The sequence below is a fragment of the Hylobates moloch genome, unplaced genomic scaffold (genome assembly GCF_009828535.3).
Source record: "Hylobates moloch isolate HMO894 unplaced genomic scaffold, HMol_V3 SCAFFOLD_5, whole genome shotgun sequence".
Lineage (NCBI taxonomy): Eukaryota > Metazoa > Chordata > Mammalia > Primates > Hylobatidae > Hylobates > Hylobates moloch.
The window spans coordinates 96,197,707-96,222,033 of record NW_026652280.1 but is presented as its reverse complement, the minus strand read 5'-3'; the positions used below and the strand labels follow the sequence as shown (position 1 = coordinate 96,222,033).

Genomic DNA, 24,327 nt, shown 5'->3' with positions numbered 1-24,327 from the left:
AAGTCAGGCAAGTCAGACAGCCAAAGATGGTCAACACTTCCCTGCAAGAAAATCTTAACTATCCAGGCACTCAAGAAATGTCCAAGAGGCACACAGAACTCTTCTCCCAGAAACCACCAACTCTAACAACCCTAAGAGAAAAACTGTGGGGCAGATCCTGACAATCCAGAAGGATTTCCCTGGGGAATATTCTCTCCTGACCTCTCCATCATTGCTTGTAATTTCTATAGGACTTTACTGGTAACCAAGTACTTTCCACACTCCTGCCCATGAGTTTCTGGGTGACAGAGACATTAACTACATCACAGGCGACTGAAAAACTGTTTTCAAGAGGGAAAGATTACCCAAACATTAAGGATTAGCCCAGTGAGACAGTCAGCACAGAAAGAGAGCTGGTCTAAGAGTTAGAAGACATGCACCCAAATCCCTCATCTAGGGATAAAATATCAGCCTCACAGGATTGGAAGACACTTTAAAATCATATTGTTGCACATCCTAGCCAACACTTGTGTCTTCTACTATTAACTGTCAGTGTAACCTTGGTTCAGTTAGCCTCCTTTGAGCCTTAGTTGTACCTATATAATTAAGGGGTTGGAATAGGCATTTTCTAAGAATTCTCACATATCTAAAATCATTTTATTCTAGAATTCTAACATTTAGAAATGTATTTCCAAAAGCTATGTTTCAGTAAAACTGATTTAGAAAGATCTCTTTCTGAGATATATCAAGACTCTTTCGGAGATACTCAGTCACAAAGAATGGCAAATGCCAGGGACTTGGGACACTTAAGCCAAGACCAAGTACAAACACCCTGCATCTCTCATCTTGTTATATCTGGCCTCAGGAATGAGAGCTGCTTTGGTCACAGACGCAGGGGTCCTTGGAGGGTTTCTAGATCAGACTCTTCATCCATGAACCTTACTAACTCAAACTTGAGATAGGCAAGATCCTGCAAAAGATCAAGAAAGAAGAAAAAATATTGGAGAAAAGGACTGGGGGTTAGAGGGATGGAATAAGGAGGGTTAAGAAAGAAAACGACTGAGTTGCTTTGTTAGGCTGCCAGATTGGACAAGAGTCTGGGGTGAAATCATGTTTTCAGAGGGTGAGTTATTTCCTTGACATGAGATTAAGGGAGACATTGGTTCCCAAGGCCTGGGAGTTTGCTGGAAGATGCCTTTCAAGGGAGATTGCCTGGGGCCACGAATTGTTGCTGGACAGGTAACTATGGGCTCTTGGGTAAGAGGAATTAGGGATATTAGCGTTTAGGAGAATGATGAGAGTTAGCAATTATCCACTGGACAGATGTCCCTGGGTACACTGTTGATAGGGGGACCCCAGGGCTTAAGGCCAGGGACCACAAATTGTTGCTGGACAGATAACTATTGGCTCTTGGGTAAGAGGAATTAGGGATGTTAGTGTTTAGGAGAAGGCTGAGAGTTAGTAGTTATCCACTGGAGAGATGTCCCTGGGTACATGGTTGGTGGGTGACCCCAGGGCTTAAGGGGATCCCCAGTTGCCAAAGGATGGAGGGCGGAGTTGGAGGATCTCAGGCTAGTGGGCACGCCCTTGCCCAGGCCTGCAGTGGCCGCACTCGCCAGCTGGCCCATGGCCCTATCCGACTCCCCTCCCTCCACCCCAAGCCTAAAGGGGTGAGCGCGGGGTCCCACTGCTGAGCCAGCTCCCTCCCTCTGATCCACACCCGAGCCTGGCTGGCGGAGCTCCCGGGGGAGAGGGTGGAAGGCACCACCAAGGCAAGGAGGGGGTGTGGGAGGCGGGGGGAGTGGGGAATGCGGCAGCCTGGCCCCCCCGCGACCAGCCCAGCCCCCCGCCAAACCCCCTCCACCTCCAACCAAATGGTTTGCTCCGAGCGCCCTATTTAATCCCCGCGACTGCAGCAGCGCCGGCTCCCTCCCGGTCCCCACCTCGGCCCCGGGCTCCAAAGCGGCTCGGGGGCGCCCTTTCGGTCAACATCGTAGTCCACCCCCTCCCCATCCCCAGCCCCCGGGGATTCAGGCTCGCCAGCGCCCAGCCAGGGAGCCGGCCGGGAAGCGCTATGGGGGCCCCAGCCGCCTCTCTCCTGCTCCTGCTGTTCGCCTGCTGCTGGGCGCCCGGTGGGGCCAACCTCTCCCAGGACGGTGAGTGAGGGAGGGGGCGGCGCCTGGGGAGGTGGGGAGTGACCCGAGGCGGGGGCTGGGATCGGGAGTCTGGCTGAGGGAGCCTGTTGGCTTTGTTTGGAACAGGGGTTAAAGTCACCAGCCGCTGCTAATACCCTTGTGTCTGTCTCTGAGCATCCGTGTCTCTGTGGACTGTGGGTGTGCCGGCGTGTGCACCCTTCTGTGTACACCACCGAGCGTGTGTCTGCGTGTGCACCGGGGTTTGGCTGTCGGGGCTGATGTCCGTTAGGAGCAGCCCGGGGTCTGGATGTGTTGCTGTCCGTGTGCGCGCGCGTCTGTGTTGGTGTCTGGCTCTGCGTTTCTGTGTCAGTATCTGTGTGTATGTCTGTGTCAGTGTGTGTTGGGGGCGGAGTGAGATTTGTCGCTGTTTCAGTCAGGGCGTGTGTCGGGTGTTTGTGTATGTATATCTGTAGGGGTTGGGTAGCCAGCGCAATCCCCCAAACTGCTGTATGCAAACATTTCTGCTCCCCCCGCCCGTCCCCCCTCAACCCGCGGCGCAGCTCCGAGTGGGCAGAGAAGGGGGCCTGGGTGAGGCTGCTGAGGGGGGCGTGGGCAAAGACGGGGGCCCTTATCCTTGCAGCAAAACAACAACACAGGGCGGAGGGGGCCCAGGATGGCAATATCCCTGGCAGTGGTAGAAGCTGGGAAAAGAAATCCGACAGGAGCAGAGGCGGGGTGGGGGTAGGGGGGAGCGCAAAAGAAAGAATCAAGATATTTGGGGAGGAGGATGCATGAGAAACCCAAAGCTTTCCTGGGCTAAGCACTGATTTTCCCAAATTTGGGATGGGGTAGCATACCTAGCCCCTTTGCCCCAGTCTGGAACTCAAAACCTTCTTTGGTTCCTAATGGTAGACAGATGAAGGAAGGGAGTCGGGGGAGAAAGGAGGCGGGGCCAGGGGTGAGGGGACTTGGGGAAGAGCCCCTCCCGCCCTGGGCCGGGCTATGTAGGTCAGCGCTGTGGGGGCACCTCAGCTTTCTTAAAGGCTACTAACGGTTAGTAGGATGGCAGAGGGGCAGCGTGTAGGGAAACCCGGAAGGGGTCCACAGCTCCGAGCCTCAGGTCCCTGAGGAGGGAGGGCAGGCTGTGAAGAGACTAAAGGAATGCATCCTCCTCTCCCCGCCGCCCTGTCGGAAGAGGAGGAGGGCTGGAATGGAGGAAGGGGGAGAGGGAACAGGACCTCTGTGGAGCAAAGGGAAGTGGGGAGAGTGAAGGGGGAGGGTGGTGGCTATGCCCGGCCAGATGCCAACGAAAAACAGAAAGAACCGCAGGGGAGGAGAAAGGGGAGGTGGCTCCTGGGCGATGGACCCAGTGGCCAGCAGGGATGGGCACAGGGCGGGGCGGGGGTGGAGAGGGGAGGGGTTGAAACTGGGGAGGATGATGTAGAGAATTTCATCTGAGGAAAACAGGCGAAGAGCCAGGGTGCTGGAGGAATAATCGCTCCACCTCGCCTGACCTCCCCCAGCCCTGTCTCCATCGTGATAAAGGGGCTTCCCCTGGTATGGGGGCCCTGGGGATCCCCTCCCTATAGTTGGCTGGCTGACTCCTTCCGCCCTCTACCCATCAAACTCCCCAAAGGGAGTTCCCGCCCTAGTCACCACAGAGACAGCAGCCTCTCCTTTCCCCTATGTGGAATCCCCTTCCCCAGAGGACTGCACTGATGACCCCACTCACTGAGGAGCTGAAGGGAGTCCTTGGGGAGAGCAGGCTAAGTGCACGACAGAGAGGCTGCTGGGTGTTTGTGCTTCACTAATGACCCTCCTACTAGGCCTTGACTTTCAGCTGTAGCCCCTGGCCTTCCTAACCTGCTGAGTTTTATGACGAGAGGCAAATATGATCCAAACTGCAACTGTTCAGCAATGGGAACTGATGGTGCTAGGCTGGGCCCCAAAAAGAGAGAAAGACGTCATCCAGAAAGCTGTGAGCTCTTCTACTCTAAGATGTAAAAAAAACTATAGACTAGAGTAAGTCAATATACTAGCCAAGTCTTTCTTCACCAACTACACTCTTCTTTCTTGGTCCTCAAACTGGGGACTCAGCCCCTATTCAGGCTTAAAGTTGAGAGGAAGAGAAATGTTATATACTCATATTTAGAAATATGCTTCAGAGCAGTGGCTGAGAGAAACAGTGGAAAGCAGTAACTTCTGAATGGGGAATTTCTAGAGGAGAGGTGGGGAAGTGGGAGATGAACAGGAGGGGTCTGTTTCCAAAAAAGAGTCAAACCAAGCATCATTTTCCTTGGAAAGCATTATCTTTACAGATAATGGACATCTGTCTGGTGTGCAGTATCTCAGGACACACTGATGCATGAGACATAACCACCATATCTTCTGTCTTAAATTAATTCTATCTTTTAGTTTCTGGATCTAAGAAGGCCAGTGCTGGTGGTGGGAGGTAAATGCATAGATTTAATGCTCACGGACAGTAATCCTGAAGACTATTTTGCACACGATCATGGGCATGTGTTTCGTACCCCTGAGTTGGCCTGGAGCCCCTAGGAAGAAAACTAGGCAATATGTATATGTATCTTAACTGGTAATGTTTGACCAAAACTATGAGAGATGTGGTGGGAAGGTTTAAGGACAAGATACTCTTATGCTGATGTTTGAATTGTCAAGGGTGTTGTGGTAGCATTCCTATTCCCATTTAGAAAAAGGAAAACAAACTTAATGTGCTGCTGGGGCATATCATTCCCTGGAGCACAGCATAAATCTTTTAAGCTTCATAAGGCTGAACAGGGATTGAGAGGGCAAGCAACTGATAACTAAGACTGGCCATGAGTGTTGTGGCTAGAAGCTCAGGAACAGGTAAGACATTTAGAATGTCCCATCTGCCCTTCCTTCTCACATTTCCCCACTAGTTTTCACAGTGGTTGACAATTCTGGGTTTGGAGGACACAAGTCCTATGAACTTAATGTGTCCTCTCCCTGGTGAACAGCTCAATATTCAACACTGTGACCAGCTTTCTTGGGCTCTTCCTTCTGAAGTTATTTCCAGCACTCTGTGGCTTGACCTAGGGTAAAGATAGATAGACGGATAGCCTCTCTTTGTTTCAGATAAGGTTACAGCAATTTAACCTTGTACTGCACTGCCCCACACATGAACATCTATTTCTTCTCAATGACCTCTGTCCGCTACCATTCATTCTACAGCCCCCTGGCCAGATGCCCAGTGAGGACATCATGCCCAATGTGCCAGAGAAGTCCAGCAGGCATTCACTCTACTGCTGTCCACAGATCTGTTTGGCAGATCGACTCCATCCAGTTTCTGTTCCTAGTTGCAGCTGTAACTGTTCTGTTTCTGTTCCTGTTCTCCTCCTAGTTGCAGCTGTAACTCTTGGGAAGGATATGCTCTCCTTTTAGACATGTGCATTTTCTGCCACAGAAAAGTTAAGACTATCACAGAGACACTTGTATAGCAGAGTTTAGTTAATTCCATGAAGAATCAGTGTGTTTCATGTAGGTCCTAATGTATGTAATGTCAACTGCCTACCCAGCAGTTATGCCATTCTATTCTAAGCTTCTTCATAGATCTGGATAGCACTGTTAGTTTTAATAGTTTCCTCTAGGGCAGCAGTTTTCTCATTTGTTTTTAAAACAAAGATGTGAGACATTTTTAACAAATGAGGAAAACATATCAAAGGAGAACTGCTGTTGTTGAAATAGTGAAGTAAGACCTATATCCCTTTTCCCTGTCTTACTGGCTTTTACACATTCTTATAATCCTTAAGGAACTACCTGGGGTTCTACCGCACAGTTCAAAATCCTCTGTCCTAAACTGATAGAATGAGCCAGCTTACTACCCTTAGGCTCTTTCTCTTTCCTCTTCCAAGTGAAGAAGAAAGAAGGTCCAAATCTAATTGCAAGAGTGCCTTGTTGGAGATATTCACTATTCACTTGGAGAGAGTGACTCATAGTTCTGCAGCCATAAAATTCCACAGACAGCATCTCTTTGGCGTTCTGGTTACTTTGAAATAACAAACTGAGAGGTTGTGCCATTGCTCTGTAAATTCTTAGATTTGATTTTGGTACTTCTTGATGTTACTACTTTCTTGCAGTCCAAATAATATGTAAAACAGGATCAAAAGTTTATTTTCCTTAAATCACTTGGTAGGAAAAAATATCACCAGAGGAAGAAAACCCCTGGGGCTGTTATTAGTCTTATTCTTTGTTGTTTCCTACTCCAGTGGAACTGCATACTGGCTCAACAATCCCTTTTTTGTCATCTAATTCTCAGTAATGGAATTTTACCTAAGGATGGTGATCTAGGTTCCAGATTATTGTTGAAAGTAAGCTGTGGATTGGACCAGCTCCTTACTGACTACTGAGTGAAAAATTCAAAGTTATTATAAGGTTTTGGTAATTATATTTTCTTTTATTTTTCATGTTAGAATGTAATGTTTCATGTTTAACACTGACTATAGGCCCATGTACTAGAACATTTTGTTTCCTGTATGGGGTCTTGTTTTAGAGGTCCACCCTTAATCTCTGAGAATAGCAATCCCCGTGGAAATGCTTACAAAAGACAGAAACAAACCATCAGAAAAGGACCCTGGAGAAGCAAGCCATCAGAAAAAGATTCTGTTTCTAAAAACTTGCTCAGATTAAGTATAAACACTCCAAATCATCATAAAATGAAGAAGAACAAGTTTCCAGGGCTAGAGACCTGTCTCTGCCTCTAGGATCAGCAGTAGTGATGATTTTTTACAAGATCAGAACTAGCTGGTGCCCAGGGCTCCAATAACTACCCAAGTAAAAACCCAGTCCAATTCTATTATATATGACAAGAAGATCCATCTCTTCTAGTACAGAGAAGTTGAGCTCTCAGGAGGCTTGAACACATGAATCTGTTGAGATTTTTACACAATAGAAGCTAAGATGCTAAGAAGTAAAGGTACATATTCTTCACTGAAGCAACAACTACTAAAGAATCATTTCTCTCTTTACCAAAATTTTCCTAAGCCTTAAGACTGTCATCAAATTCCTCAACTAACAGAGAAACTTCTAAATCCTGAGAACAATACTCTTCTTAAGAGGCACGATTCCATACCTCTCTTCTAGTGTGATTGTCTGAACTACTTACAGCAATTTTGGATACATTGGGACATTCTGAGTCTGATACGTCTCATACCCTACCTGACGAAAATACATATTTTGACTTTCTTGCGTCCTACTGTCTCTGAGGGGGCACAGGCCCTCTGTTCCCTCTTTAGAAGATAGGCCTAATTTTACTCATGATAAGTTGTACCACATTAAAAGCCCCTCCATCACCACTAATATCTAGGTATCTAACATAATCACAGAGGCTCATGTTGACAAACTGAGTCTGGTGGTGGTCCTCATTTTTCAGCACAGTCTCTTGGCTGTGTATCAACCTGACAAGTTCAAATAAAGCACTTCAGGAGGCCTTATAGAGCAAGTGATGAGCGTAGAGTTATCCTAATAGAAGCCATGATGTCTGTTCTTTTAGTTCCTGTGCTTGAGAGCTGGCTGCCTTACCCCATGATCCCAGTTCTCCTGTTCTTTATGGAGCAAACTATTATACCTGTGCCTTGAACTCTCCATGGTGCTAGCCCCTGACAGTGACACTCCAGGCTTTTCTTGTTGCTCTCCATGGTCCTGTTTTACCTCCAAGTTTCATAATCTCCTTATTCTCCACAGTGCAGTCCCCAGAACAGGGCTGGAATCTCCCTCCCTGCCACCACAAACACACACATGTTCTTGGTTATGCTCCCCGACCTGTTCCACCACAAACACATAACAAAACTGTGAGATATAGATCTAGGAAGTCCTCACAGCCATCTGATCAACTGCAGAAAGGGAACAGAAGGGCAAGCAATTCTTAGGTTAAAAAAGAAGTGCTAGAAGGTTTTTCTAAGATGCTCAGGAAATTGTGGCCTACAGTGGCCTCAAATGGCCTCAGAAGAACTGAATGTTTTGTCATATCTGGATTCATAGATTAAAAATACAACTATATATAGTTCTGTTTTAGATTGAGATAGTATTGCTCTTATATGATAACCATATACAGTTGTACTTTGGTACCCATGAAGGATTGGTTCCAGGACCTCCCACAGATACTAAAATCTGCAGATGCACAAGTCCTTGATACAAATGGAGTGGTATTTGCATATAACCTGTGCACATTCTCCTGTATACTTTGTCATCTCTAGATTACTTATAATACCATATACAATCTAAATGCTATGTAAATAGTTGTTTTACTGTATTGTTTAGGCAATAATGACAGGGGAAAATGTCTATACAAGTTTAGTACTGGCACAGGTTTTAAAAATATTTTCAATCTGCAATTGATTGAATTTATGGAGGTGGAACCCATGGATATGCAGGATTGACTGTATACACTTTAAGTGTGGAGTGTAAAATGAATCCTACTCAGTTTATAAACATGTACCTCTTAAGAGCACTCTGAGCATGACAACCAACTTTAACTTTCCTGTCATGGTGCTTTTTTACCCTTTTCCCTCAACCTTAGCAAAGACAATACATAACAATGGGTTATCAGAATAGATAATGCAGGAATCCGGTAAATGAGAGGCATAGAAAACAAGTATCAAGTATACATCCATACCATCCTGAATGCACCGGATCTTGTCTGATCTCGGAAGCTAAGCAGGGTTAGGCCTGGTTAGTACATGTATAAGAGAAAACAAATATCAAAATCTTGACTTAACTTCCCCACCTTTATAACCACCTTGTACAAAACTAAATGGCTTTAAATATAACCATCTTCTCCCAGAGCACAGGTCTTTGGCCATATCTCAGTAGATGCATCTTTAAACTGTACTCTGCTATGCTTTGAGGGTATCTTCCAATAAGCTGATGATATCAAACGGGGTAGGGAGCTGAGAGTGCTCAGCCCCTGTCAGTCTTAGATTAGCCAACCTGTTCTTCACATCACATCAGAACTACACAAGCTTCTCATCCCCTAAATGCTGATTTTCCCATGTCAATTTATGGATAAGAGTTAATATAATAGTTAATACTTATGAGTGACCTACAGCAGAGTCTAGTTGGAGAGGTAGGCTTCCAGGATGAATTTCCAGGACTCCTCTTTCATTTCTTCATTTGAAACAAGGAGAAACTTCATTCCTCAAGGACAGGTAATGAGAGTGATTTATCTCTATGAGCGAGCCTTCAGCAAGACAGAATTAGGGTTATAGTAACAGCTGGAGTGTCTCCCATCTACTCATCTTCCTAAGCCCCCTGTTCTCATGAAGAGCAGGCAGGTTTCAGAAAGGACTCAAATACAGAAATCTCAACATATTTTTCAGCACATATATCATTCTTTAATGTGAACTCTTACCCCTGGGATTCTTCAACCTTCTCTTCTCTCTCTTTCTCTTGGAAGTCTCCAAGAGAACAATAAGAAAGCTAAATAACTTAAAGAACAAACTAAAATGTTGTCTTCTCTAAGGATTTATTTTCCCTTTCCCCAGCCAGACTTACACTAATTGTGTATTGATTGCTAATTATAAGCACCTTTAGCTCATTTACTTCTAGTTCAGGGTCAAGAAGGTCAGGTGCATCACCTTGCCCTGGGGAAAAAAAAAGAAAAAGAAATGAAGGCTGATCTCAGGCACTCATCTGTAGGCTAGCCATTATTCATTTCTCCCCTTTCTTCATATACTCCCAAATACTGGCAAGGTAGGATGAAGAACTAGTACTTCTGACACCAGATTTTATTGGAAATATGCAGATTCTTGTTTCATATTTTACTTTTACCCTCCTATGACCTGGCGCTTTACTTCCAATTCTGATTTCAGTAAGTACATCAATGACAGGTAACTTGGAACTTAGCATAGCGGTCAGTCAGTCTTTGAAGAGCCTGGAGCTGAGTTCTTGAGTTATTATAAAATTAGAAGCCAGTTTTACCATCTGCTCCTAATCATTTTTTTTTTTTTGCCCAGCAAATGCAAAAATTACAGTGGAACAATTGCACTCACTAGTTCTTGCTGTAGTTCTTAAGGATGAGACCTTTCCAAATACATATTATATGTTTCTTCCCATAATTTCTATCTGCTAATCTCACACAAATATAAAAATTACCACCACCAAGCCCCTGAGCCTCCCATATTTTCATTTATCCTCAATTGCCACTTAATGCCAACTCTTTTCTGGTTTCCAAGCCCTGGAGTCCAATGTCGGTGACAGATGGACTGAGCCTCAGCCCTGGAGAGGAGAGGATTCTGGCCCTCTCCTGGGGAGTTTGAGCAGAAGAGAGAGCCTGAATTCTGCTTTGGGGAGAATCTCTGAGTTTAAGCCATATGGTTTTCTGGAAGTAAGGGGTTCTGATTAATATGGGCATGTGAAAAGGGCTCTGTATCTAGGTCATAATAAAATCCGTGTGTTCATGTCAGAAAAAAAAAACCCAGAAATACGATTAGTGAGAATCAGAGTGTCTTGTGTGTATTGAGGGGCACATGTCAAAACATGCATCTATCTTAGGGAACAAAAATGCGTGTTTGCCCACATCAAATAAGAGACACTCAATGGAGATTTAAGAAGAGAGATAAGAGTTCTTTATGTCATTTTCCATTTTGGGGACTGTGAGAAAATGTTATTTTCCATTTTGGGGACTGTGAGATCTGTGGACTTGGGAGAATGTATCTATTTCACAGAAGAGTTAAATTCTCAGGAAGGTACAAAGTGAGGCTAATGCGAACAATGTACCGCAATTTTAAAAATACAGATTTTTTTTTAAGTGAGAAGAGTGCAGGGAGACTAAATAGCAGTTAGGATTGGGGGAATCAGTGAAACTAGAGTAGTGTGGGTGTGTAGAGCAGAACACATTTTTCTTCATGTAATGCTCCTAACCATTGCCCTGAACCTGTCATCCACACCCTGACTCTGATCATCCAGTGAAGGGAAACAGTAAAAACAAGTCAGGAAAATCAGAACCAGCAGAGATGAGTGCTTTCTTGCTTGACTTCTAACAAATTAAACTTTTCCACAGCATTGTTATCCCACCACACCAAGCCATCAGCCTGAAATATCTAAAGTGCAACATAAGGAGCATAGGAGAATAAGACAGAGCCCATTGAGAAAGGGAATTCATCCACGCCCTCAGACAGGTATTGGGGCACTGGGATAGGTACTGCAGAGTATGAGAAAGTTGTTGGAACCTGGGCTGAGATTTTTCATCTCCAGAGAATATATTCTTTACTTCTCCTAATTTTCTGGGATTTCTGGCCTATTCCCAGTCTCTATTTTCCCATACCCTTCCAATGAGCTAAACTGAGTTCTGCGTTTGACTCTGTTATGTTCCCTTTCTCAAGTACTTTCCTAAGATGAGGAACTTTTTCCCCCCAGTTCTATTACATATGTGTGAAAGCAGCAAGATAAATTGAGGGAAAGGGTATAAAATCCCTCTACTTAGTTTAAGAGGACAACTAAGAGTTCAAAGTCTGACCTCCTGACTGTATTGCATTAGAATGCAGATTTCAAGTCATACCTGTCCGTATGTCTAAAGTGTTTGATCATAGTGAGAAGGGAATGAGGAGATGAGATAAACAGGCACTCCTAAAATGGCTCAGGGCTGTTATCATCCTGTCTTCAGGGGCCTACTCCAAAACAACTGAAGAGAGTCAGTACCTGCACAGAATCTGTGCTCTAGAGGTCCTCACTGAGCCCTCCCCTGTGCTCAGTTTCACCTCACCCTCTCATCCTCTTAGGGCAGAACACTAGATGCTTGTCTAGAGCACACAGCCCAGTCCCAGAAGGAAGCAGCTAAGGCAAGGAAGAGACTCTTTTGGGATCAAATCCCCTTCCATTTTGTCTCTCCACTGCAGTTCTCCTTGCTCCAACTCAGTATTGGCTACAGAGGGGCTTGTTTTGGTTGGGGGCCAGCCTAGGGCTCCCTCCTGGTGCTAATGCACCAAGAACACTGACTCAATAGCAAATCAAAGCAACAGCTGTCCCCACCTCCTTCCCTGCCACCCACTTCCCAGTCTCTGCTCCTCGGAATCTTAACTAAGTCTCTGAGGGCCCCCCTCAGCCTACCACAAGCCCACTTCTGCCTCCAGATTTTTTCTCTCTCCAGCTCAAGAATAGGACATGTTCCTCTGCTTTTTTTTTTTTTCTCTTCTCTTCTGGCCCCTGTCTCCGGCTTCACAATCAGGTTAGCATTCCCTCAGCTCTTCACCTTGCAGATGCCAGCAAACACACACACACACACACACACACACGCACACACACATGCGACCTGTCCTCACAGTCACCCTTTTTAGCTCCAAAGGATATGGCAGTGACTTCTGCCCAATGGCCTCTTCTTCTGTGTGAACTGGAACCTGCCAGTAAATCCCTGAAGTGTAAGAAGATGCCATCTGCCCCATCTTCAGGGACTCCCTCTTCATCATAACCCAACTTCTCCAACCTACTGGGCATTTAGTAGACTTACTTCTCTTAAGGTCCACGGTCCTGGAGTTCCTCAGTATCATGCACAGGAGATGGGGCATAGAAAGAGTGGGTGTCAGTGGAAATATAATCACACTTAGTGTCAAATTAACCACTGAATTAGCCAGTCCACAAGGACTGCTATAAACTATCAATGAGTACAGGTCTCACTCACTGCCTGTGTGACCATGCTCAAGTTCCTAAACCTCTCTGAGTCTTGGTTCCTCATCTTTAAAATAAGAGGATTGGACCAGATGATGCTTAATATCTTGTCAACTATAAAAATCTACACTTCTAAGAATCATAGAGGGGAGAATACTTTGGGCAGAATTAGGTGCAACAGAAAGAAAAAAGGAATTACTGAACTTGGCAATAGAGAGTCAGAAAGGGCATTAGTTCCATCCTTCTGTAAAACCAAAAGGATCTTAGAAATAACCACCTCTGACCCTTAGGATTCAGTAGGCTATGACCAGATACGCAAGTTGGCTGCAAGGTTTTAGGAAATATGTAAAATATATATATTCATAATACCTTAAAAGTTTGGATAGGGGAAAACATTTGAATTTTCTCTTAAACTTTGGATATTAAAAAATGTTAAGAATAATTGTTTTTCATTGCGAACCAAGGGTTAACTCTAAGATAAGCTTTTCATTTTAACCCCAACTTAACACCCACCACAGGCAAGGTAGCTAACTATCTCAAAGATTCCCTCCTCATTCAGCCTGAAAAAGCCTAGCCACACACCATTCCCAAAGCAGAAAACAAAAGCCTTTCATTTTTAACCTGCTTAGGATGGAACCAAAAGATGTCTGCCAAGGTGTAATAATAAACCTGTTTGAGCCCAGATTGGGTACAGGTTCCTTCCAAATCTAAATCTCTCAGATAATCTAATAGTGTAGGACCCCTGGGTCCATAAATCCTGGATCTCTGGCCCAGGATTTACCAAGTTAAGCAGCTAATACACGTTAGGACTTCTTATAGTGAAGATTCTGTTCTCCATTCCTATTGACCATCTATCTTCACTCACATCCTGTATGCCTCCTAGGAGAGTAAAGCAAAGCTGGGACCGAGTAGTTTATCAAGAGGCTGCTTGATAAACAAGACTATAGGAGGGAAAACCAGAGAGCAACAGAAATAATAGAGGGAGGAAACAAGGGGGAGCAAGGTCTCAGTAGCCCAGCCAGAAAGAGGGTGGATGGGGCAGTGAGGTGGAGAGAAGGCCTAGATCAGGGAGGTAGGCAGCTGAAGCGTGACTGAGCTCTGAAGTTCCAAAGTGGACGTGAGCTGGAGCGCACTGGAGCTAAGGAAAGGAGATCCTGCTGCCTGTGAGGGGACAAGAGGCCTTTCCCTGAGGAGCAACGAAAAAGGAAAAAATAGTATCTGAAAAGAAAGAGGGTACCAGATGACAGAATAACTCCCACCCCATATGGCCCAGCTTCTATTTGACTGCACTATTATAACGTGGCCATTAGGGAATTAGGAATTTAATGGAGGGCAGACAGAGTTAGAAAGGAATGGAAGGCAAGAAATAAGAGAATATTTTGACATTCAGGCAATCAAAGTCTCAGATTAGGAAATTACAAAGTGACTTCAGTAAATGAGGCATCGCTGCTGGCTGCCCAAGAACAACCGAAGGAAGTTAACTGTACAGAGTTCCTTCTGACCGGCATTTTGTGCTCTAAAGTTAAAGCAACTCCCCCAAATTTTGAAGTTTTCAGCTAAATCAAAATTCAGATAGAAGTGGTCTGATTTCTTCCAAATGCACAACCAAACATTCACTGTCAAAGAAAACTGTCACTCTGAGCATAAAGAAAAGCTCCAGGGGCTGAGTTCTAATCCTGATTTTGCTATGGCCAGTCTCTTGTGTGTGTGATCCTACTGTACATAGAATTCACTAAGAAGCTGGGGTTAGGGAAAAATGAGAATGACATAATCTGGACAAGGAGCCCGGCAATGGATGTAGATAAACCATTCTAAAAGTGGGTCCCTTCAGTATTCTGGGCCGCAGCCCCCAATATGTTTTTCCCTTGGAGATAACACTCCTCCACCCACCTGTCATGGTAGTCGTGAGGAATAACAAGTAGGCTGGGATGAACAGTATTTTTAACTCTGGAGTTAGAGAAATGCTGAGTCATCATCATCATCATCACCATCATCATCAACTCCTACTCAGGGAGCTTTTTTTTTCTACAGTCAGGGAAGTGGGACTCTGGACCCAAGCACTGGCAAGGCCAGCAGCAGTTATTCAGGAGAGCTCTGTCCTCTTGTTTCACCATTTGACCTGTGCACCTGTGACCCTGTTTATGGCTGTAAGGCCAATATGTTGTAGGTCCCCAAAACAGACACGGCAGGGACAATATATAAACCAAGCAATCCGGGGTTATACTGGCAGACTTTCATAGACTTTCCACTAAAGTTACTTAAATTCAAGACAATACATTTTTATTTATTTGAGTTACTCATTTATTTATTCAATAAATATTTATTGAGCACTTATTATGTGTGAGACTCTGTGCTATGAGTGAAAAACTGAGTAACAGGTGCCAATGCTGCTTTAAATAAGCACATTAGTAATTCTCCAATTCCCACCTCTGCCACTCTTAATATGAACAATCAATAAGAAGAAAATCAGTGGGTTAAAGGGCTGCTTTGTCCTTTAAAATGCTGGAAATCCTAAAGATACTAGAACCCATGAGCAAATAAACCAAGAATTAAGAAACCTCCAAAGCAATTCAGAACAGATAAGAAGATAATTTTTTAGTTTTCAGCCTAGGTGCTAGAGTGCTATGAAAACACAAGGAGATTTTTTTTTTAACTAGACATGCCATTTGCTTGGTTATCTGACGAATCCCACGTGGTAAGGCACTTACGGGTCCATGAAATAGTCCCAAAGGTATAGATGCAGGCACATTAAGGCATCCAAGTAAAAATGCAATTCAGTGGGTACAAACCACAGGACCGTCAACACCACAGGCGCCCATTTCCAATTTGCTATACTGTCATTTTCATCATACTGCAGGTGAATGTTGTAAATATTGTTTAGGTGAGTCACCCCTGGCCAGCAGTGCAACAAGGAATCTTTCCCAGCTTACGCTCTACCCTACCACCACACACACAAAATACATGCTTCTGCAGAGGGGGACAGTGTAGTAAAGAAGTGCAGAAAGCCTGGGGCTTTGTGGTCAGAGAGGTCTAAGTTTAAAGTCCATCCTATCCCAGTACTTATTAGATACATCATAAGGACAAGTTTCTTAACTCGGCTTTCACATGTATGTAATAATATCTATCTATTAAAACGTTGTTCTGGAATAATGAATATACAGCAACTAATTTGGATCCTGACATATAGAAACTGTTGATAAATACCAATTTCTTCTGTCTTATAGTTTTCTAGGTAGTCTACCATCTCCCTTGGCCTGTTTCTTCATCTCCTGTTTGGTTTGCTGTTTCCTCTCTACTGGCAGATTTTGAACCTAATTCTTACAATAGTAGATACTTAGTATCTGATTCATTTAATAAAGAAATATTTATTAAGCACCTTCTATAAGCAATATGCTATATTAGGGCCAATACTGGATGCAAAATGCATCAGACCCTACCTATGGAATCCTTATAATTTGGGAGGAAAGTCAAACTTGCAGTACAAAGTAGAAAGAAATGCATAATTTAAGAAAAAGCAGATAAAGTGTGTAACTCAGAGAAATGGGGAATTATTTCAATCTGGGACAATCAGGGAAGACTTCTGGAAAGAAATGCCACAAAATGTAGGCTTTATTCATAGATAAAGTTTAGACATGTGAAGATGGGTGAAGGGCATTATCAGCAAACTTACTGCAGGCAAAGGAGCAGATGCAGGAAAACAAAGCATTCATAGAGAGAATTCCAAAAGGCTTCACATGCCTGGAATGCGGAGTGAGTGGAGTAGAGAAAAGACAAAACTGAAAGGGAGCTCGGCATCAGACTGCACAGGACCTTGAAGGCTAGGCTGACAACTCTGGGTATTATCTGCAGAGAGTGGAGAGTCAGTGACGGTTTCTAAGCAGGGAAAGAATATGACCGATATTACTGAAGATCTCTTCATCTGTTCTTCTACCTGAGCAGCCTGAGCCTTCTCTCACTAATGGTTGTATGGTCTCAATGACAGAAGCTCCTTCCGAGCTCCTATTTCCACTTCAAATTCCATACCACCCATTCAGAGTACTCCTAAGTTTTCCTTTCCAGTCTGCATTCATTGAGAGAATTCATGCTGATGTCATAAATGACTGACACAATCTGAATCCAAAGAAGGTACAAGTCTTTCACAACCCAGGTTATAATTTCTGCTACTTATCCATGTTTCTGTTGATAGCATTATAATCACTCAGCCACTCCCTGGGGAGTGGCCATTCGGAATTTATTATACAGGCTTACAATTTTATAAAATGACAGGATAACTTTCAAGCGTATTAAGAGACAGTTCTCAAGAGAAGACATGAGATTATAAGTGCATTTCAAACTTAGAGGGAGAAATGTCACCCCCAGGGGAAGGAAAAAAACAGCCACCTCTTACACAGTTTCTTAAGACACCACAAACCAGAGTTCTCTGTAAACCCATAAAGGCAATACATCATGCATATCCCAAATATGCCATTTATTGGAGATGATTTGGTTATCAGTCCTCTCATCTGAACAATTCAGTTTGGTTTGAATGATCTGCATCACCATTTCACTTATTCATCCTATGCAGAAAAAAGATGCCTGTGAAATGCAGGAGGAGGGGAGGGAAGAAAGAAATATGAGCAAGGAGAAAAGCAACTGAGGAGGATGCAGAAAAAAGCACAGATGAAAGAAGAAGCAGGAGAGTGAAGACTAAGCCCATGCTGTTGGACAGAATACATGCTCTGCCTGATTAACAATATACATAGCACAGTGCCAAGTGTGGCTGAATGAATTACCAGAGCCAATTAAATGCACCGAGAGCCCACTATGGGCTAAGTGCTAAAGATACAACGATGAATAACTTAAGGCTCCTGCTCTTAACCAGCTCAAAGTTTAGATGAGGAGACTGATAACTAAACAAGTAAATCACACTGGAATGCCATAAGAAACATAAAATGTCAAAAAAGCCCCCAAAGCACCATCAGAGGCAGAAAGGATTCTGGAGAGGTATGCTATTTGTGTGCCTTTAGGTAAGTAATTGAACCTCATTGTAAAAAGCAGTTCTATCTGGCTGCCTATCTCTTGAGTTTGTTTTGAGATTAAACGAATTCGTGGTTGAAAATCCACTCTGCAAACTGAAAGTCCTATACTATGGTATGAGACGGCTATTTCCTCCACTCATTTGAGCAAAGGCCTATTTAGTACTCACTGTGCACTGGATACCAATACCGAGGGGCTAAGTGTGAGCCCTCTCTGTCTTCTCCCTGTCCCTCTGCCATCCCACACCTTGGCACAACCAATTTGGTTCCCTACTGTGTGTTGATGTTGACACAGTGCACCCATGAACACACAACCAGAAAAACAATATGAGCACTCACCACCTTCAGGTTGCCTCCATCCTCCATGTGCACAGAAGGTAGCAGGGTAAGTGTGGGGCACTCAGGGAGAGCCCCTGCTGGATGTGACAGTCCTGGCCCTCTCCCCAGCCCCCTTTCCTTCTCTCATTCTCATCCTGCTTGCCTCTCTTTAATCTGACAATTCCCTTTCCCGCCTTTCCTGCCTACTTCTCTCTATTTGTGACTGTTTTTCTCTGTTTTCTCCGCTTTACTCCTTCTCAGCATTTGGGCATTAGCGCTTCTCCCATTTAAGAACAGAGTAATTCCTAAAATCTCCTGGAAGCTGTCTGTGAGGAGCGGAGAAGAGGGGAGGTGTCTCCATGGAGGCCAGGGAAACTCCGCAGCTGTCTCAGAGCCCCATTCCCATGCTAGGACTCTCTAACGCTGCCCGCTTCCTGCCTGACTCCCTCCCCCCTCCGGCCTCCCCTTCTCTCCCTTCTCTCTCCACCCCTCTTTCTCCTATACCCCTCCTCTTCTCCCTCCCCTCTCCCCTCTCCTCTCTCCCCTCGCCTCTCTTTCCCTTTGCTTCTGATTAGGCAATTCTCTCCCTAGTCCTGTCCTTTTCTTCCTCAGGGACCCTAAGCCCACGTCCCACTTTTCTTTGTAATCTCGACCTCCTGGCCCCCGCGCGCCCTCTCTTGGTCCTAGCGCCCCTTTCTCCCCTCTCCTCTCCCACCTGCCTCTCCCCAGCTGGCTCTGGGTCGCGCTGGGACGACTGACGAAGTTCACCCGGGACTCCAGAGCCCGGACACGTAGCAGCTCCGGGCTCTGCTCAGCAGCGGATGAGCTCACTGAATTTTGCGCACTTGATTGGCTACTTCGGGGCCCTGCGGCGGGAGACCTTGAAAAGATTCGCAAGGCCGGTTTCTTTGTCCCTCCGCCTTTTCAGGTTGGGCTAGGTACTTAGGCCATTGGGTATTTCTTGGAAATGGAATTCCAGTAACCAAGAAAGGAATACGCAGACAGGTAGGGGTAAGGTAGGTGCCAAAGGGAGCGTGGAATTGATTTAAAATTCTCTGCAGGGGAATGTAGGAAGTAAGTTTCTTGGTTTCCTTAGTTTTCCTTGCAGGACCTCAAGAAAGGCTTTAGGAGCTACCTTATAGGAAGAGAGGTGAGGAGGTGACGCAGGCCCTGGAAAAGGGGTTTGTTGTCCCAGAGGAAAGAGCAGACTCAGTCATTTAGAGGGGCTAAGGGTAGAGTAGGAAAAAAAGATAATTTGAGTATCCCATAGAAGGTAGCAATCTGGGAAGACATCGTACAACTTTCAGCCCTAACTATGATCTGTTTCTTCAATGGTGGGAGTCTCACAATGAAACAAACAGAGCTTTGTATTTAAAATCAGGCATTGAATTTCTAGTCTTCATCTCCTATTTGTATGACACTGGGCGAGTCATTTCATTCTGTTTCCACTCTGCAAAATAGGAATGATAATGTCCTTGCACTTATTTTACAGGTTTATTTATTTATTTATTTATTTATTTATTTATTTATTATTTTTTATTTTTTATTTTTTTTTGAGACGGAGTCTCGCTCTGTCACCCAGGCTGGAGTGCAGTGGCGCAATCTCGGCTCACTGCAAGCTCCGCCTCCCGGGTTCACGCCATTCTCCTGCCTCAGCCTCTCCGAGTAGCTGGGACTACAGGCGCCTAATTTTTTTGTATTTTTAATAGAGACGGGGTTTCACCGTGATGTCGATCTCCTGACCTCGTGATCTGTCCGCCTCGGCCTCCCAAAGTGCTGGGATTACAAGCGTGAGCCACCACGCTCGGCCTGTTTTACAGGTTTATTAAGAGGATTACATATGAAAGTATTTTCTAATTATTAAATGCGTAGTAATTTTAGTGAATCATATGGTGGAGCAGAAAGAATTCTGGGTAAGGAATGAGAAATCTTTGGTGGTCTTTCATTTTTCTATAGTGACCTTCACCAAGTCACTTTTAACCTTTAAGTATTTCATTGTCCTCATCTGCGAAGTGGGAGAACTAGACTGGATGAACTCTTAAGATCTCTTTGGCGCTAACATTCTATGACTGACTGATAAAAGTTAGCATCCTCCTTTATTTAATTCACGCCTTTGGAGAAAAAGTCACTTCCTTTTTCAGAACTCTAGTTAATTTCTCCCCTTGGTAAGAACCCTACCTTCTCTTAGGTATCCTGGTGAAACTATTTTTCACAGGGACCTAGCCTTTCCCACATGCCCAGCAATGAAAGTAGAGCCCCACACTGTAGCAGGATACATGTAGGGCTCATGCTTGATGGAGATTCTCTCCCCAGGCTACTGGCAGGAGCAGGATTTGGAGCTGGGAACTCTGGCTCCACTCGACGAGGCCATCAGCTCCACAGTCTGGAGCAGCCCTGACATGCTGGCCAGTCAAGGTGAGAATCCAGGCCCCCTCATCTCAATGTCCCTCAGTTCCCTCACTCATCCTCACATCCTCTCCCACTCATGTTGCCTTCACCACATGTTCTCACTCCTCTCATTACCACACAGCACTTTCTCCTTTCCATCTGACATTTTAGTTCTTAGTCTGCACCACCAAATTCTGTTGCACCTACTCCTTCTTCCCTTACTCCAGTACAGAGACCTCTGTACACCCTACACTTCTTTCCAAAAATAAAATGATTCCAGGGGAATATATTACTCAGAATAAAGAGGTTCTGGAAAGACACAATCAAGGTAGAATTCTTCAAAGGGAACCAGGGACAAAGGGATGACTGGTCAAAAATTGGCACGTGGCTATGGTAAATGAAAGGTTTATCAAACCCTTTGAGAGGTTTTAGGAATATATCACTTTCAACTTTACTCAGCCAGCTCAGTCCCTGGTACACTAATCTCAAAATCATAGTTTTAATGCTCAATTTAGACGATGACTTGAGAAGCATTTCAATGAAAAGGGCACCGTATTGAAAGACACAGGAACAGAGTTCTAGTTCTAACTCAGATTAGTACAATGAACTTAGGCAATCATTGCATCTCCATTGCCTCATTGCCTACATTTGTAAAATGAGGGATTCCATGATCCCAAAGATCTCACTCAGTTCTACTAATTTTTACAATTCTTAATGCTGAAACTAACCACCAGGCTTGTGCTTCAATTTGGGAACAGTCACCCTGAACAGTCGATGCTATCAGTCAATAGCATCAACTCCAGCACGCACATCTTCATTCCTCAGGGCCTCTGCTCTGCTGGGAGCACCCATTGGCTATTTCTTGGAAATGGAATTCCAGTAACCAAGAAAGGAATAAGCAGACAGGCAGGGGTAAGGTAGGTGCCAAAGGGAGCATGGAATTGTTTTAAAGTTCTCTACAGGGGAATGTAGGAAGTAAGTTTCTTAGCTTCCTATTCAGACATAAGCAATGTTGGTGAAACAATTTAGTGTCAAAGAACAGATTTTTGTGGATGCATTAGAATCAGAGCTGGAAGGTGTTGTCTATTTTAGATTTGTTCAGTGGGGATCAGTGCTACTGAGTCACAGAGTCAGTCCTGAAGATGAGGGAATCAGTACAGGAAATCAGAATCCATGCTGTGGGGAACAAGGAACAACAGGAAGAAAGTGTCATGGAGCCTGAGGGGCTCCCAGGTAGGCCTGACCAGAAGGCACAGTTGAGATTCAAATGCCTCATCCATAAGATACCTTCCTAGTCCTTTTTGTTTTGTTTTGTTTTGTTTAACTTGACTAAGGAGAGAAGGATTAGAAAGCATGTTTTCATCACATTGAAGAGAAAACCTTAATCCTTCCCTCTTTAAAATGACAACATCAGGATGGTGATTTGGGTTGCGTGTTGGGTGGCGGGTAACACTAATACCATGGGGAATATGCTAAGGGCTTTGATTGAAGGGAAGTTATTGTTAGACGAATTGAAATGTATGTAAAAATGTTTCACTTTTTAAAATATTTTGTTTGTTTTGCAGTTTTCTACCAGCTACCTCTTGTGTAAATGAATGTGCAATCCAAGAGCTGGTTTAGCCTTTTCCCCATTTTAGTTTTAGGATTATTAGTCACAACTGCTTCTCCTGTTCTTGTTCTTATATGTAGGTGGTGGCAGGAAGGCAAAACGTAGAACGACAGATATGTATGTGTGTTTTCAGAGGTAAATGGTAGAACCATATCAGCAAAGACACATGTGGAGTGGTATGTGCACATTTGGGGCGCCTTTACTCCTCTAAATGTTCGTGGCCCTGTCAGTTCATTCAGGAAACATTTAACAAGTGACTATTTGTTTTTCTGTGTATTCAAAGTAAGTAAAACTAAGATGTCTTTCCCTCCACCGCCACCACCACCTCTTTTCCTTCTCCCATGAAACCTTAATGGTACACAGAGACCTTGTGTACACCAGGGCCTTGGATGGTCTGAATTAGATGAGGTGTACTTTGGCTCAGAAATGGGAGGAGGGGCTAGGGGTCCTCAGGAAACTTAACACTCTTCTACTCCTGCAGACAGCCAGCCCTGGACATCTGATGAAACAGTGGTGGCTGGTGGCACCGTGGTGCTCAAGTGCCAAGTGAAAGATCACGAGGACTCATCCCTGCAATGGTCTAACCCTGCTCAGCAGACTCTCTACTTTGGGGAGAAGAGAGGTAGTATTTCATGAGTTGTCTTTCTCCGTGAAAACCATGGGCTAGAGGAGGGGACTGCAGACACCAAGGGGAACTGTCCCTGTCGTCCAGAGGCTGAGAAACATGGTGGTCTGCTGTTTGAGGATATAATAAGCCATGAGTTCCCCAACCGGTTCCAATATTGCAGCTCTGGTTTAGAGCATGCATAGTCTTACAGGGTTCTGGAGTGATTTCACCTCACAGGAACTCTAACAGGAAGCTGAAGTCAATGTTGCCCCAGGTATCTGACAAGGAAGCTCACGAAATCCAACCTATTTTCTGAGTATCTCTTAGGCTACTATGTCTAATGACCCAGAAAAGTGATTGAATGACTTAAAGACTGCTTAAACTCAGGAGCAGTTACTTTTTCCCCACCCACCATACTAGACCCCTTCCCCCAAAGAAGCTGGCCTGGGATTGGAAGGTAAACATGAAAGGTGCCAGTAAAATCCTTGCTTTCCATTCTCTTGATTTCCCCAGCCCTTCGAGATAATCGAATTCAGCTGGTTACCTCTACTCCCCACGAGCTCAGCATCAGCATCAGCAATGTGGCCCTGGCAGACGAGGGCGAGTACACCTGCTCAATCTTCACTATGCCTGTGCGAACTGCCAAGTCCCTTGTCACTGTGCTAGGTGAGACTCCCAAACCCCAGTGTCTCTACAGCATGCTTCCTTGCAAACAAACCTCTCTAGATGGGTCCCTGAAGCATCTGGGAGCCAGGCAAGTCTCCAAGCACTTTAGGAAAGTTCAGCCTGTGTTCCCCTGGCGATGGGATAAAATGTAAAAAGAAATGGGTTTTAATCCTTTGTGCTCTACTTGCTGTTTGATCTAGGACAAAGTTCTTACTCTCTCTGAATCTGAATTTTCTCTTATAACAGAGAGATGATCATATCCCTTCCACTTACCTCCCAAGATGGTGTGAGGAAAACACAAGACATGCATGTGTTATAATTTCCAAAATAAGTACCCCAGTTGCTTACATGCTCTCATCTTCATCCTATATTTCATCCTATATTTCAACTTCCTTCTTTGCCTCTCTGAGACTCACACTATTTCTGTGGCCACCCAGTTGTGCTGTAAGTGGAGGGTCATGTATCATGTCTGTGCTATGGCGTAGCTCCTCACTGCCATGCTGTCTCCCGCAGGCCTTCCCTTCTGGTCCTCAGGGAGGAGATAAAAAAGAAAGATGATTTATCTAGTCTTCTACCCATCAGAAATTATAGTAGAACCTAGGTACACAGAGAAGCCATCTCCACAGGGAGAGCAGAAGTGTGACCCCATGGGGCCTCTCCTTCCTATCCTGGCCATCCCCTATCCATGGCAGGAATTCCACAGAAGCCCACCATCACCGGTTATAAATCTTCATTACGGGAAAAGGACACAGCCACCCTAAACTGTCAGTCTTCTGGGAGCAAGCCTGCAGCCCGGCTCACCTGGAGAAAGGGTGACCAGGAACTCCACGGTGAGTACCTCCTGCCTTGGGGTTACAGGAGAAAGTGGTGCTGGAAAGAGAGAGAAGTGCCTGTCTATGAATGTACACAGGAGGCATTCCATGGTATGGAAGAGAAAAGGGGAATGACATATATTTTGTGTGCCTATGTGTGTGT

General features: G+C 44.8%; 1 protein-coding gene across 2 annotated transcripts in view; it reads left to right on the top strand.

Annotated features, from left to right (window-relative positions):
• Positions 1-1,888: 1,888 nt before the first annotated feature.
• Positions 1,889-24,327, top strand: part of CADM3 (cell adhesion molecule 3) — a 31,712-nt gene continuing 9,273 nt past the window's right edge. Inside the window, exons 1-5 of one of the 2 annotated variants that reach the window (XM_032154045.2) lie at positions 1,889-2,135; positions 20,396-20,497; positions 22,561-22,701; positions 23,200-23,352; positions 24,045-24,182. In XM_032154045.2, coding sequence (XP_032009936.1) covers positions 2,054-2,135; positions 20,396-20,497; positions 22,561-22,701; positions 23,200-23,352; positions 24,045-24,182 — 616 coding nt within the window. In that variant the 5' untranslated portion in view covers positions 1,889-2,053. The remainder of the gene's footprint in view (positions 2,136-20,395; positions 20,498-22,560; positions 22,702-23,199; positions 23,353-24,044; positions 24,183-24,327) is intronic. The other variant, XM_032154046.2, reaches the window with a different exon arrangement.